Raw genomic sequence first — 16189 nt, 5'->3', positions numbered from 1 at the left:
ATACATCACTATGGCAGAGCAGGAGATTGCCGAAGGCAGTGCTCCGGCTCTGCCATAGAGTTGTATTGAGGGGGCGTGTCGGCCGCCACTTCGTGCGGAGGTCAACACGCCCCCTTCCCACGGGCTGTCAGGGCCCCGTACAGGAGATCGCGGGGGGCCCCAGTGGTCGGACCCCCGCGATCTGATAAGTTGTTCACCACTGGACTACTCCTTTAAGGGGTTAATGCCCAAGCTATTTTTTTTTGTTTTTTCCATTGTCACTTTCCAACTGCCTTATTATATTTCCGTTGACAAAGCCATGAGGTCTTTTTATAATTTTTAATGCCATGCCACACTATCCCACTTATGAATCTCAACTGCAGTAGTCTAGCAAAGTTATTAGACTACCAGGTAATCACCAGGCTCCACACTCTGTCTCTCTGCAAAGTCAGGATTTATGGGACATAGGCAGCATTAGGGAATAATTTCAGTGATTCTGCTATTAACAGGTAAGCACAAGGCATACACAAAAACCTTTATGTTATTATATAATAGTGTATTCTGCACTATATAAGGCTTCTTTCACACTGCCGTTAGTACACGTCAGTGTGATGGCTGTCGGGAGGGCCGGGCAGAATAGCGGGAGAAAAATTGCTACTACACTGGAAGCCATGATGCCCAAAGTACAGCCTGTGACCACAGAGGCTGCTGACTCCAGTGGTCACAATCGCGGGGGGGCTGATTACTCATAATGGCAGCCAAAGCTCTACAGACCGCTATGGCAATCTTCTGGCAGACCATAGAAGTTTTACTATTTTTCAAATAAATAAAATAAATAATAGGGATCGACCGATATCGTTTTTTTTTTAGGGCCGATGCCTGGTTGAGGTTAGGGCCGATAGCTTATAACTATATTCCGGTATAAGTTATCGGGTAATTATCCCCCCCCCCCCCCCCGCGACACCGCTGCAGATCATTGATTTAAAGCGGGCGCTTTAAGTCAATGCAATGCAGTGGCTTTTGCGGTGCCATAGGCCGCCGCCACCCGCTTCTCTCCCCCTGCCTGTCCAGGGGTCCCAAGTCCTATCACCGCCACCGCTCCCCCCACCGCGAACGCCCCCCCAGCCCCATTGTGGCGGGTCGGGGGGGGGGGGGCAGGTCGCGGTGCGGGGCATTTTCGGCAAGGTAATTGCCAATACCGATAATGCCCAAAATCCTGATTATCGGCCGATAATATCAGCCATACCGATAAGCGGTCGATCCCTAATAAATAAACATATTTGGTATCGCTGCATGTGGCAAAGTCTAAACTGTTAAAATGGGGTAAAGGCGTAAAGTCCAAAACTTCTGCTTTCTGGTCACATTGCATGCCAGAAAAAAAATGAAATGGAAAAAAAATGATAAAAAAAATAAATAAAAAGCCACATATATACGCAAAAGCGGTACTGATGAAAACTAGATTACGGCACAAAAAAAAAAATTTGCCCTCATACAGCCCTGTATATACTAAGGATAGGGGATAAGATGTCTGATCACAGGGGGCCCGGCTACTGGGGCCATCCACGATCTCCAGCGTTATGAACATTCGAACTACCACAGCTGTTACGCCCCCTCCCATAGACATGAATGGAGTGTGTGGGGCTTTAAGTCATGACCAGCGTTACATATTTGGCCCTAGTCTTCTCTTCCTGGTGCCAGGGCCGAATACTTCATACTGCCTCTCAGCCAATTACCGGCCAAGACAGGGCATTGCAACAGCTGTTGATGAGCTGAGCCGAAGTGTTACAGATCGACCACGGGCAACCAGGAAGGGGATCATTTCAGAGACCGGAGCAGGATACCGGATACCTTAAAGGGGTATTCCAGGAAAAAACTTTTTTTTATATATCAACTGGTTCCAGAAAGTTAAACAGATTTGTAAATTACTTCTATTAAAAAATCTTAATCCTTTCAGTACTTATGAGCTTCTGAAGTTAAGGTTGCTCTTTTTGGTCTAAGTAATCTCTGATGACACGTGACTCTGATGAAACTGGGAACCGCCCAGTTTAGAAGCAAATTCCCATAGCAAACCTCTTCTAAACTGGGTGGTTCCCGAGACATGTGTCATCAGAGATTACTTAGACAGAAAAGAACAACCTAAACTTCAGAAGCTCATAAGTACTGAAAGGATTAAGATTTTTTAATAGAAGTAATTTACAAATCTGTTTAACTTTCTGGAGCCAGTTGATATATAAAAAAAAGTTTTTTTCCTGGATAACCCCTTTAAGGACCAAGCCTATTTTGACCTTAACCCCGTAAGGACCCAGGGCATATGGCTACGCCCTGGGTTTTAGATCGTTAAGGACCCAGGGTGTATCCATACCGGACCGGGGTGACTGCTGATATCTATCAGCAGGCACCCCGCGCAAATGCCCAGGGGGTTCATCAGACCAAACTCCTCTAAATTTTTCATTTGCACAGCCCACTGTTCCAAAGATCTGTCAAACGCCAGTTATTAATGTTTAGAGTGACAATGGTCAGATGTTCAAAAACTGGCCGGGTCCTCAAGGCATAAATGGTCTGGGTTCTTAAGGGGTTAAATGGGCACTGTCAGATACACAAACTTTGATATGTTGTAATGCATGTATAACCAATAGGTTTTGCAATTGCTTTCATTAAAAAAATTCAGTATTTCATACTGAAAAACCCAGTCAAACAACTGCCCCCCTGCCTGCTTGGACACATACTAGTCCTGCTGTGTCCATGCATCATCACCTATGTTATGGACACACTTCCTTGATTGACAGCTGTGAGTACAGGGGTCACAGCTGGAGGAAAACATTTTTTTTCTTCCTTACCTGGCTGCACTTTAAATCAGTGACCAGCGGCCTCTCTCCCCGCTCTGCTTTACATTTTTCTTACCTCCCTCATCATTCCCCCTTTTCATAGCCCCCCCCCCCCTTCACCTGGCTGCGCTTCGGCAGGCCAGATCAGGCAGGGGGGGGGGGGGCTTGCGGGCTGTGGTCAGTGAAGCAGATGAATGACGTCCTTTTATATTTTTGTACCACTAAAGAAAAATCTCAAACTTCTTGTAAAAAAATCAGTAATATAAAATCACCCTATTTTGACCATCTATAACCTTTTTTTATATTTTTCCGTATAACCGGCGGTATGAGGGCTCCTTTTTTGCGCCATCATCTGTACTTTTTATTGATACCCCGCCATTCACCGTACAGGATCATTAACATTATATTTTGATAGTTCGGACATTTACTCATGCGGCGATACCAAATATGCTTATAAAAAATGTTTATGCTTTTTGGGGATAAAAGACTTCATTTTTATTGGGGGAGGGGATTTAAAAAAAAAAATTTAAACACACTTTTTATGTCCCTATAGGGGACTATCAATAGCAATCAGTTGATTGCTAATGTTCAGTGTTATGCATAGGACATTGCACTGATCAGTATTATCGGTCATCTTCTGCTCAATCTCAGACCAGAGCAGAAGATGCTGGGAGACGGAAGGCAGGTGAGGGGACCTACGGCCGCAATTTTAAAAATCGGATCCCCGCGGGCAATTCAATTATAACGTGTGCATTGCCGTAGATGCCATAATATGAATTGATCACGACATCTGAGGGGTTAATTGAGGAAATCCACACGATCGGGGATGTCCGCCTTTACCGGCTGATAGCAGCCGGGACCTGCAAAGTATGGCGTGAGCACTGCTCCGATGCTCGCGGTCATACACAGGACGTAAATGTACGTCCTGGTGGGCTAAGTACCGCCGCACCAGGACGTACATTTACGTCCGTAGTCGTTAAGGGGTTAAAAAAAAAGTTTAACTGTTTCCCAGAGTTCTCCTTTAAGAGGTTAATGGGGGCCCAGTCTGGTTTCCATTTGTTTAGCAGGATCCGATTGGAAAAAATTTAATAAATACAGAACTCCACCACGGATATGAATATAGGCCTTATAAGCCATAGTTCACATGGGGACGAATTTATAAATCTGTCTAAAAGAGGACTCTTTGCTGCCCTTAGGAACTCATCACAGTGAAGCTTTAATGGGGTATTCCAGGATTTTTTCCTTCAGCCTTTGAGCCCATGATGCCAAGTTATAATACTGTGTAATACGCTTCTAATACCTCCATACGCTGCTTCGTCTTTTTATCAGAAACGGACCGGCACCCGGAAGTTCTGTATTGCAAGCTTTTATATCTTACTCTTGGCTCCGATCTTCCCAGCATCCCATGCACTCAGAGACAAATTTGACATAAGTCACATGGTCTCCAGGGGATGTGGCTATGCTGCAGCATAGCCAAACCCCCTGGTGGCCATGTGACTTATGACCCCATCTCTGGCAGCATAGAATACTGGGAAAGATCAACAACAGGAAGATAAAAAGAAAATAAAAAGAAAAAAACTAACATATTAGGGTGGGTTCACACCACGTTTTTGTAATACGGTTGGGAAAAAAAAAAAAAACGTATGCAACCGTACAGAAAACCGTGCCCCTAGACTTCCCATTCAAAACTGTATGCACCATAATGTATACGGTTGTGTCCGTTTTTCAAACCATACGTTCTTTTACTTTTTTTCCAGACGGACAGAACACTGGTCTACCACGATTTTTGGTCCGGGTGAAAAACTGTATACTTTTTTTTTATTTTTATTTTTTAACATTGGAGTCAATGGGAACCGTACAGTTCCATACGGTTTTTGACCTAGGCTGGGTTCACATCACGTTTTCACCCATACGGGGGTGCATACAGCAGGGGAGAGCTAAAACCTCGCGCTCCCCTATGCCTTTATATGCGCTCCCGTATGTCATTCATTTCAGTGAGCCGGCGTGAAACGTTCGGTCGGCTCATTTTTGCACCGTATGCGCTTTTACAACCGTCCTAAAACCGTGGTTGACCACAGTTTTAGGTCCAGTGAAAAAGCGCATACGGCCCAAACATGAGTCGACCGGACCGAACGTTTCACTCCGGCCGGCTCATTGAAATGAATGACATACGGGAGCGCATATAAAGGCATAGGGGAGCGCGAGGTTTTAGCTCTCCCCTGCCATATGCACCCCCGTATGGGAGAAAACGTGAGGTGAACCAGCCGTTACACTTTATTTTTCATTTGAATTTCAAACAAGTGAAACTTTATTTATAATGGAGTGAAAAGTTAAAACGTATACAGTTTTTTCTTAAAAAAAAAAATAAAAAATGATGCAACCGGACATCATTTTTCAAACCGTGTATGGTTTTTAACCGTATACAGATAAAAATTGGTACACACATTTTAATACAGTTTCGTCCAGTTTTGAGGAACCCGTTTTGTTTTTTTTGTTTTATAAAAAAAAAAAAAAAAAACTGATACAGAACCGTATTGCAAAAATGTGGTGTAAACCCACCCTTACTCAGTATTATAGTTTGGCAGAAGGAAAATTCTGAAATACAGACTTAATTCTACAGTGTAAAAAATATCTCTGACTGGTTCCTTTGGGCAACAAAAACAGTGCCATGTTTTGGCCTACACCAGTGGTCTTCAACCTGTGGACCTCCAGATGTTGCAAAACTACAACTCCCAGCATGCCCGGACAGCCGTTGGCTGTCCGGGCATGCTGGGAGTTGTAGTTTTGCAACATCTGGAGGTCCACAGGTTGGAGACCACTGGCCTACACGGTGCCATCTTTAGCACCAGGTTTCCAGCAGTACTGAAAACTGTAGAGGCCTATGCCTTTCAATACAGAGGCATCCTGTGCAGCAGGTTTATTTATCATGGAGCCTATGGCAACAAAAGCCACTTTATGCATTTGTTGAGGGTTTTCATGGTGCAGAATAAAGTGTGAACAGAGATCAGGACCATGCGTTATCGTAGCAGCCTCTTATGGAGACAGTTTAGAACCGAAAGTGGTTAGCAAAGGAACACCTATGTGCAGTATAGTATTGGTGGCCTGTAAGCAGCACCCTACTACAGAGTGGGAGTGCCGCCATGGTAATGGGCATCATATAGCTAGCCTACAATGTATAGATCTGTAATGGCAAATAAGCCGGGCCCTGCAGTGTACACAGGTGCTAATGGCGATGCGGTAACGGTCCGTATCCCGTCTATACAATTCTCACCCCTCATCTTCCTCGGCCTTGCTGGCGTTGATCTTCACCCCCTCGTTGGGCCCGCTCCCCTCAGCCTCGCTGGCAGAGGCCTCCATCGTGGTCTCGTCTTGCATCTCTTCTTCGCCCGACATCTCCCCTTATAAACAATGGCGAGGAAAGTGCAGCAGGCAGCCAAAGACGAGTAATGGCGGATTCCTGCCCGTGCCCCTCCTCCTCTGCTCATGGCCCCGCCTGCTCCAGCCAACGGTAATGGCGGCGGCACCGCCTGAAATGGCCGCCGGGGAGACGGCTCCGTTCTGTCAGTGTATATGCAGCTCTCGGATGTGTATCGTCTCTAAATGGCGCCACACATTGGTTTCACCGCCTGCTATGGTGGTGGAATATAGAATATATTACTTTTATTACTCAGCTGAGCGGTGACTGGTTGCTATGGGCAACATACTTTTTGTTTTAGGCACTTTTATGGCCCATGGACAAGAGAGAATTTCTGAGCAGAGAAACTCCTTGTGCAGCAGCCTACGTTTTTTTTTTCAATGGGAGTCTGCTGCGCTGTGCGCACTGCTGAGTTCCTCCAGATTCCGGTCTCCACAGAAAGAATTTACATGTTTTGGTGGAATTCCGCACGAAGTACATTGCTGTCGATAGGGACCGTGATTGATTTCGGCTGCGCCCACTATACGGAACCCGCCCAGAATATCTCCAAGCGGAAATTCTGTTACATATATGGACCCTTAGGCTATGTTCACATGGTGGAATGTCGTAAAATTTCCTTGCGGACATTCCACAGACAGTGGACCACTTGCAAATGCGCCGTCTCATAAACACCGTCTCATTTCCTTGCGGAATCCGCAAAAAGTATCGATGTCCTTTCTTTCTGCGGATGCTGGAATCAAAATTTCCACAGCAGAAACTTTTGGGGTGGAAATTCTGCTGTGTGAACAGTGCAGCAAAATCCCACGTCCGTGAGGAATTCTTTTGTGGAATTCCGCATAGAAATTCTGCTGTGTGAATGTGGTCTTAGAAGTCCGTGTTGACATCAAGGTCGCGTGGCATGCTGCGAGCCAAAACTCGGATATGCTCGGACAATGACCCAAATGTCACTAGCTGACTATGTTCGGGTCATTGAATCGAATGGGGCCTGTGCTAATCCAAGCTCTGATACATTGGCAGCTGATTTTGCCAACGTATTTGTCCCTCGGAAGCATAAATCGCAATGTAAACCCGACCTTTGTGTTAAAATTCAGTTTATATGGTTATATATGCATTGCCTTGAGGTTCTGTACATGGATACATGGCTGTGTAGCTACTTGCTGGCTGCAGCCATCATGTCACGATATACAGCACGTCACAGAAGTTGCAGTGGACAAAGAGAGTTACTTAGAGGGGAGCTGTAACTAGGTTTTACCCTATATAACTGGTGCAACACATTTAATAGGGTAAAATAAGGTTTCTTCCCAGGTCCTCCAGCCTATCTACTATAGTGAAGAATAGAACCTTTAATAAGTGGTCTGCACCGTATGCTAATGAGCCTCAAGTAGTCATTGGAGCGTGCAGCATTTCCAAGTAGTCACTGCTCCCTGAGCTGTAATCATGCCTACTCAGATATGACTGACAGCCCGGGCATGGCCAACATAACTGCTCTGCTCCCTGCAGTGGTGCGTAGGCCCAGAAGACACTTCATTTCCCCTAGACTTCAGAGAAATAATGTCATCCATATCTGGGAGTAGGTGCGCATTGACTACTTGGCAATGCCACATGTCCCCATGCCTACTTGAGGCTCATTAGCTTATGGTGCAGGACACTTTTAAAGCTAATTTTCTGCACTACAGTGAATACACAGGAGGACATATGGACATGGTAAAAAACCTTATTTTACCCTATATAATGAGTTGGAACCAGTTATAAAGGGTGGAACTTTGTAATGGGTTCCTTTTAATTTTGCTAGCAACACAATTGGGTTTTTCTTTTTTTTTTTTTTGCATGTTCTGAGTTTTCCAGAAAGATTTATCACGCATTTATATTTGGTTTCTCTTGTTTTTGAGTCCAACAAAGTAGTGTTAAAAACCCACTTACAAGACCATGCCTACGAAGGAATGGAATGATTGGCAAATAGGAAGGTGGCCAAATGGATTGCAGGGCAGTAGCCAAATAGCCAGGGAGTAGCAAATCTGCAGCAGATCTTCAGAAGAAAATACACATGTGAACATACCCTTAATCATTTATATGGTATACAGATCCTGTGCACAGCTGGTATCTGTTAGGTATCACGGCAGGTGGTGGATCCTCTGGGCCTGTGGGGATGGAGACTTGAGCCGTGCCAGGGAGCAGAGTCTAAGGTGCCTCTGGTTTTCACCAGAGCCCGTCGCAAAGTGGGATGGTCTTGCTGTGGCAGGTGGCACCCAGGTCGCTACCCCTGGCACGACTCATCCACACAGGTAGCTGGGGGGTAGCGTGGCACAGAAGGTGACTGGCAGGACGTGGCAAGATGGCAGAAGGTAAGGCAGGTAATATTGAGATAGGGAAGGTAGGGTAGCTAGGAACGGATACACAGTAACAGGAACACAGGACTTAACAATGGCATAGACTACCAAAGATCTGGCAGGGAGGAGCAGAGATTTATGGAGCAGGGGACAGGTGCAAGCACTTTAATTGGGTACTGGCCCTTTAAGAGTAAGAGCTCCTCCGGCCTAGGACACCAGGGAGCTGACACAGAGGACGGTGAGTGATGGGTTGAGACTTGCATGCGGGCGCGTCCCACGATGCGAATCTCAGCCCCACTGACAGCGGGGACATAGGCAAGGCGCAGATGTTACAGTATCTAGCTCTATATGGTGAATGTATGTAAGAATGTTGGTCTTTTGTATAGTTGATTTTATTTAGTAACAATATAGTGTTATTGATAAATAGAAGCAATGTTGTCCAGCGTAGATACGTGCAAAAAAATCTTCTTCTTTATTCATTAAAAGCTAGCATATAACAGGAAACAGTGACGCGTTTCAAGTGCTGATATGCACTCTTAGTCGTACATGACAGTATAGTGTTATTAGTCAGTGGTAATGGTGGTATTATTTGTCCCTAATGGTAACACACAATTAGCAGTGTGCACCTGTGCTGGTAGTAGGGAGTATATTGAAGGAGGAGGCTGTGTGCGATTGGGCATGAATGAAGGTGTGGTTAGGGGCACGGCTTGGTCTATGGAATTTAGCCCCCAGTCTTTTGGAGACCTAGCAATGCACCTGAAGCAGTGGCGTAGCGTGGGTTGTCAGCACCCGGGGCAAGGCAAGTAATTTGCGCCCCCTAACCCGTGGATTTTAGCACTCGAGTCTCTTCCACTGGATTAGTTAAAGAAACCCTTACCCCCTAAGCACATGTATTGTTTGTTATGAAAATACTGATGTAATTAAAGTAAAATGCATCTAAATACAAGTTTATTTTCAAACACTTTATTGAGTGCGAACATGCATTACACATTCTCCACATTTTCAGCAGGTCTATGAATACAAATCTACAAATGTAGTAACCTAGCATGGGCCATGCTATTATATGTCGTCTCACAACCATCGTAAACGACAAAAAATATCAAGAACATAAACTAAACATCAAAATGGAACCATACCCTGGAGATGATCCAAGGCACATGACTTTGGGTATTATAAGTAAGCGGCAAATGTCAGGGGGGCATTATATGGGCACATGCCAGGGGGCCCCTGTCATGTGCCCCTACATATATTGCCCCCTGACATATGACCCTGACTGATAATGTCCCCTGTCCTGTGCCCCTCACATATAATGCCCCATGTCCTGTGCCCCTCACATATAATGCCCCCCTGACATGTGCCCCTCACATATAATGCCCCCTGAGGGGGCAGGACAGGGGGCATTATATGTGAAGGGCACGTCAGGGGGGGCATTATATGTGAGGGGCACAGGACATGGGGTATTATATATGAGGGGCACATGACGGGGGGGGGGTCCTGTCATGTGCCCCCACATATAATGCCCCTTACTCATCATTTGCCCCTCTCACTTTTAATTTGCTCCCCCCTCCACCTTTCTCCCACGCTGCAGCTGCTCCATTCCTGCAGTCAGCGAGAGCCACGGGGACGTGTTCTCCGGGCGCCGGCCTGCTGTGATTGGCTCTCACTGACTGCAGGAATGGAGCAGCTGCGGCGTGTGATAGCAAGGTGACGGGCGTGAGAAAGGGGTGGTGGAGCGGGACAGCTGACAGCTCCCGCTCCACCATGCGATAGTTCAGGAAGAGGGGCAACAATCTCGGGGGGGGGGGGGGGCAATTGCCCCGTTGCCCCCCATCCCCCCCTGGATCCGCCGCTGCCTCCACAGTGGGCGGCGACCCGGTGGCTCGGATCGGATTCGCACAGCCAGCACTGCAGAGAGAGTGAGTGAGCCAGGCAGGGGCAGAGAGCTGCGAGTGCGAGCGCACCCCCCCTGCACCCCCCAAGCTACGCCTCTGCCTGAAGTCAATGTTTCCTATCATGGAAGAGCAGATAAAGGGGCCTTTCGCCCCAGAGTTGACATGGTGATTGCCAAGCTACCTAAGTGCGCTGTTCTGTTTGTGGAGAATTGCTCTAATCTACAAGACCCCATGGATTGATGTACTTCTGTCAGGAAGAGTTACAGTCTCTGTAGTCATTGCCACATTTGAGGTTTCAATTTTTTAAGGAAACTCTTCAGCAAGTTCTGAGCAACATGAATGCTGGAGTACCACAACATGACATCTTAGTTGATTTTAACCCATTCATGACCCGGGGTTTTTCCGTTTTTGCACTTTCGTTTTTCCCTCCTTACTTTTAAAAAATCATAGCTCTTTCAGTGTTGCACCTAAAAATCAATATGATGGCTTATTTTATGCGCCACCAATTCTACCTTGTAATGACATCAGTCATTTTACCCAAAAATCTACGGCGAAACGCAAAAGAAAATCATTGTGCGACAAAATTGAAGAAAAAACACAATTTTGTAACTTTCGTTTCTACGCAGCACATTTTTCGGTAAAAATGACACCTTCTCTTTATTCTGTAGGTCCATACAATTGTCATATTCTGACCCCTATAATTTTTTTTCTCAGTTTTTGCGCTGTGATTTGAAGTTTTTAGCAGTACCATTTTTGTATTGATTGGACTTTTTGATCACTGTTTATTAATTTTTTCATGATATAAAAAGTGACCAAAAATACGCTATTTTGGACTTTAGAATTTTTTTGCGCGTACGCCATTGATCGTGCGGTTTAATTAAGGATATATTTTTATAATTCGGACATTTCTGCCAGCAGCGATACCACATATGTTTTTTTTTATTTACACTGATTTTTTTTTAAATGATAAATGATCTTTATTAACTTTTTTTTTTTTTTGCAGTTATAGCCCCCATAGGGGACTATAACATGCAGTACATTGATCTCTCATACTATTCAATGCTATGCCATAGCATTGCATTGATCAGTGTTTCTGCCGCTTGATTGCTCATGCCTGGATCTCAGGCACTGAGCAGTCATTCGGCGATTGGACACGGAGAAGGAAGGTAAGGCACCTCCCTCGTGTCCTCCAGCTGTTCGGGATGCCACAATTTCGCTGTGAGGTCCCGAACAGCCCACTGAGCTAACTGGCACTTACAGTGGGGATCAAAAGTTTGGGCACCCCAGGTAAAAATTTGTATTGCTGTGCAAAAAGAAGCCAAAGAAAGATGGAATAATCTCTAAAAGGCATCAAATTACAGATTAGACATTCTTATAATATGTCAACAAAAGTTAGATTTTATTTCCATCATTTACACTTTCAAAATAACAGAAAACAAAAAAAATGGTGTCTGCAAAGGTTTGGGCACCCTGCAGAGTTAATATCTTGTACTGCCCCCTTTGGCAAGTATCACAGCTTGTAAACACTTTTTTATAGCCAGCCAAGAGTCTTTCAATTCTTGTTTGAGGTATCTTTTCCCATTCTTCCTTACAAAAGTTTTCCAGTTCTTTGAAATTTCTGGGCTGTCTGTCACACACTGCTCTGTTAAGGTCTATCCATAGATTTTCAATTATGTTGAGGTCGGGAGATTGTGAAGGCCATGGCAAAACCTTCAGTTTACGCCTCTTGATGTAATCCACCGTGGATTTCGAGGTGTGTTTAGGATCATTATCCATTTGTAGAAGCCATCCTCTCTTTAACTTCAGCTTTTTCACAGATGGCATCAAGTTAGCATCCAAAATTAGCTGAAATTTTATTGAATCCATTTTTCCTTCTACTCGTGAAATGTTCCCTTTGCCACTGGCTGCAATACAACCCCAAAGCATGATTGATCCACCCCCATGCTTAACAGTTGGACAGAGGTTCTTTTCATTAAATTCTGTTCCCCTTCTTCTTCAAATGTACCTTTGCTCATTCCGGCCAAAAAGTTCAATTTTAACCTCAATGGTCCACAGAACTTGTTTCCAAAATGCATCAGGCTTGTCTATATGTTCATTTGCAAAGTTCAAACGCTGATTTTTGTGGTGAGGACGTAGAAGAGGTTTTCTTCTGATGACTCTTCCATGAAGACCATATTTGTACAAGTATTTCTTTATAGTGGAATAGTGTACCACAACTCCAGTGGCTGCCAGATCCTTCTGGAGGGATTGTGCAGTCAAACGTGGGTTTTGAATTGTTTTTCTCACAATCCTGCCAGCTGTTCTGTCTGATATTTTTCTTGGTCTTCCAGATTTTGCTTTAACTTCCACTGTTCCTGATGACTGCCATTTCTTAACTACATTCCGAACAGAGGATATTGACATCTGAAAATGTTTTGATATCTTCTTATAGCCTTCTCCAGCTTTGTGAGCGTCAACTATTTTCAGTTTCAGATTTCTAGACAACTGCTTAGAAGAACCCATAGTGCTGATTGTTGGGGCAAGGTTAGATGAGTCTGGGCATTTAAAACCTTTGAGATTGACATCACCTGGTCTTCCCAGATGATGATTGAGAACAATCCATGACACTGGCAGGTCTCAGCTTTGCAAAGGGGGCAGTGCATGCTATAAATTATGCAGGGTGCCCAAACTTTTGCAGACACTATTTTTTTTGTTTTCTGTTATTTTGAAAGTGTAAATGATGGAAATAAAATCTAACTTTTGTTGACATATTATAAGAATGTCTAATCAGTAATTTGATGCCTTTTGGAGATTATTCCATCTTTCCTTGGCTTCCTTATGCACATTAATACAAATTTTTACCTGGGGTGCCCAAACTTTTGATCCCCACTGTAAGACCTCATTAATGACTGACGGGACAGAGCTAAGGGACCCATCCCAAACGCGTACACAGGGTATAGAAGCCACAGGGCGGCTTTCCCTAGACAGGTAGGCAAAAAGTTTACCATTCTTATCCCCAAATTCAAATATGGCCGCCTCCCTCGCTGCTAGTTTCAAATGAACCCGATCTTTCTGGACAATCAGAAGAGACCTCTGTGCCCTAGCCCACTCCCTTTCGGCCTCCGGAGTAGGGTCCCTCACCACCACTGCCTCAAGAACCCTTATTTTGGATTGCAGGGCCCGCTCCCGGGCTCCTAATAACGCCCTCCTGCCCGCCACCCCTACCATAAATGCTCCCCTAACTGTGGCCTTATAAGCATCCCACCGCATGAGAACATCCGGATAGGAGGCATTATGGGCCCGGTAGTCAGAGTGAGCGGTCTCCAAGGTGGAAGATATTTCTTACACCTGAAGCCATCCAGGATGCATTCTCCACAAATGTGAGGAGGGTCTAGGGCCTAGGGACAATGTAATTATTAAGGCAGAGTGATCTGAGATCCCTCTACTAGTGTAGCACACCTCACTAACCGCTGGCAGGTCAGCCGAGGCAAAAGCGAGGTCGATTTGGGAGAAGGTTCTATGCACCGAGGAGTAGTAAGAGAAGACGACTTCATCCGGGCAATTCCCCAGACGCCAAGAAGCAAGTGCAGAGGATCCGGGGTCCACAGCACTGGTGCGATCGAGCCGGGGGTCAGGAACAACATTGAAGTCACCTATAAAAAGAACAGGGTCAGTAGGGAAGGAAGTCAGCTTATCTACAATCGAGTCCAAGAGGGTCAAATGAAAGGGAGGAGGTACGTACAAAGAGACTAGATTAAAGAAAAAGGAGGACAACACACAATGCAAGATCACATACCTACCGAAATGGTCACAGGAAACCTGGCGGATAATCAATGGGAGGGACTTAGAAACAAGGACTGAGACCCCAATAGCCAAAGGCGAGTAGGAAGAGTAGTAACCCTTCGCTACCCATGCCCTTTTTAGGGCCAGGACCTTTTGACCCGTGTGGTGGGTTTCCTGCAAACAAACAATATGCGGGCAATGTCTCTTAACAAGGCACAGAGCTCTCTTAAACTTGGAATTTAGGCCACGGACATTCCAACTTAATATCCTAAGGGACCCCATCATGAAACCAAGATGTAATGCTAACAGGGCCTACCCCATTGTACAAGTATCCAGTAACTATAGGAGCTCCCATTTACACCACAGACAAACAGACAACACAGACAGACAACAAAGACAAAACACCACCAAACAGCAAAAACAAATTGGAACAGTAAAACATCCCCAAAACAAATCCCTGTCTCACACTAACTAAACCAGTGCAGACCTGTACCCCAAACTAGAAAATCGTATCAGGCGAGTGCAGGAGCTACTTACAAGCCACCAACCACCGCCTCCCGCGGTCAATACCTCCTGACCCACTAACCCCGGGAATTCCTAGAGGAAACTCAAACCATGGGCAACTAACATTTACAGCCCATCCGCTAACTAACTAAGAGAGCAGGCCGTCCATCAGGAGCATCAGTCCAGCGGCCGAGCCACTCTTGGGGCGGCCTCCGCCCACTGAATCGCATCCACAGGTGAGGTGAAGAATTTGGTAGTGTGTCCATCCACCACCCTCAGCCGAGCCGAGTACAACACGGCATAGCGATACCCCTTGGAGCGGAGTTTGGCACGAATGTCCGTAAACTGGGTACGTTGTTTCCTCAATTTCACCGAGAAGTCCGGATAGAAGGAGACTCTGCTGTCACCAAAGAGCACCTCACCCTTGATCCTCATTCGCTCTCAGGATAGCGTATCTTTAAGATGAAGGATCCTCGCTAGAAACAGCCAAGGAGGCCCCCAGGCACAGGAGGTCTGGCAGGGACCCTATGGGCCCGTTCCACAGCGAAGAAGGGATAAGGTATCTGCAGGCAGCAGCTCTTTCAGCCAGGATTCTAAGAACACCACAGGATCAGCACCCTCCGCCTTCTCAGGAAGGCCCACCAGCCTAACATTGTTACACCTCAAACGGTTTCAAAGTCATCAGCTCTATCCACCATACCCCGCAACTGTTGCTGCAGGTCAGAAATCTGGTGAGGGATAGGGCGTAGTGTATCCTCCACTGTAGATACTCTGGTCTCCACCTCCATGGTGCGCTCTCTTAACTTTTGAGTCTCATGGTGGAGTATAACGAATTCCTGTCTCAGCTCATCCACTTTAGTGATCATAGAAGTATGACAGGAAGTTATAGTGGACAGAATTTCAGTAAAGCGAAGGTCCATGAGAGTCCCATCATATTGCAGCCGATCAGGATCAGGAGTGGCGTCAATCGAGGGCCCGTCAGCCCCAAACCCAGCCTGGAGAGGCAAGGCGCTGCCTGACAGCTCCGCAGATCTGGAAAACTGACTTAAAGGGATATTCCAGGAAAAAACTATTTTTTTATATATATATCAACTGATTCCAGAAAGTTAAACAGATTTGTAAATTACTTCTATTAAAAAAAATCTTAATCATTTAATAACTATCAGCTGCTGAAGTTGAGTTGTTATTTTCTGTCTGGCAACAGTGCTCTCTGCTGACATCTCTGCTTGTTTCGGGAACTGCACAGAGTAGAAGAGGTTTGCTATGGGGATTTGCTTCTAAACTGGGCGGTTCCAGAGACACGTGTCATCAGAGAGCACTTAGACAGAAAAGAACAACTCACCTTCAGCAGCTCATAAGTACTGAAAGGATTTAGATTTTTAAATAGAAATAATTTACAAATCTGTTTAACTTTCTGGAGCCAGATGATATATATAAACATTTTTTTTTCCTGGATAACCCCTTTAAGGACATAGCTGCGTTAGC

The 16189-nt window shown here is 45.4% G+C and overlaps 1 protein-coding gene across 6 annotated transcripts in view; it reads right to left on the bottom strand.

Annotated features, from left to right (window-relative positions):
- Positions 1-6379, bottom strand: part of HNRNPD (heterogeneous nuclear ribonucleoprotein D) — a 35030-nt gene extending 28651 nt beyond the window's left edge. For 2 of the 6 annotated variants that reach the window (XR_008891902.1, XM_056568929.1), the window contains exon 1: positions 6076-6374. Coding sequence is in view for 5 of the 6 variants with exons in the window: in XM_056568929.1 (XP_056424904.1) it covers positions 6076-6197 (122 nt within the window). In the remaining variant the exon portion in view is untranslated. Of the gene's footprint in view, positions 1-6075 lie in introns of all 6 variants that reach the window. The other 4 variants (XM_056568931.1, XM_056568930.1, XM_056568932.1 and 1 more) reach the window with 4 other exon arrangements.
- Positions 6380-16189: the final 9810 nt, after the last annotated feature.

This window comes from Hyla sarda, chromosome 1 (genome assembly GCF_029499605.1).
Source record: "Hyla sarda isolate aHylSar1 chromosome 1, aHylSar1.hap1, whole genome shotgun sequence".
In the NCBI taxonomy this organism is placed as follows: domain Eukaryota; kingdom Metazoa; phylum Chordata; class Amphibia; order Anura; family Hylidae; genus Hyla; species Hyla sarda.
Note: the sequence above shows the minus strand (reverse complement) of the source record. Positions and strands in the feature narration are given on the sequence as shown.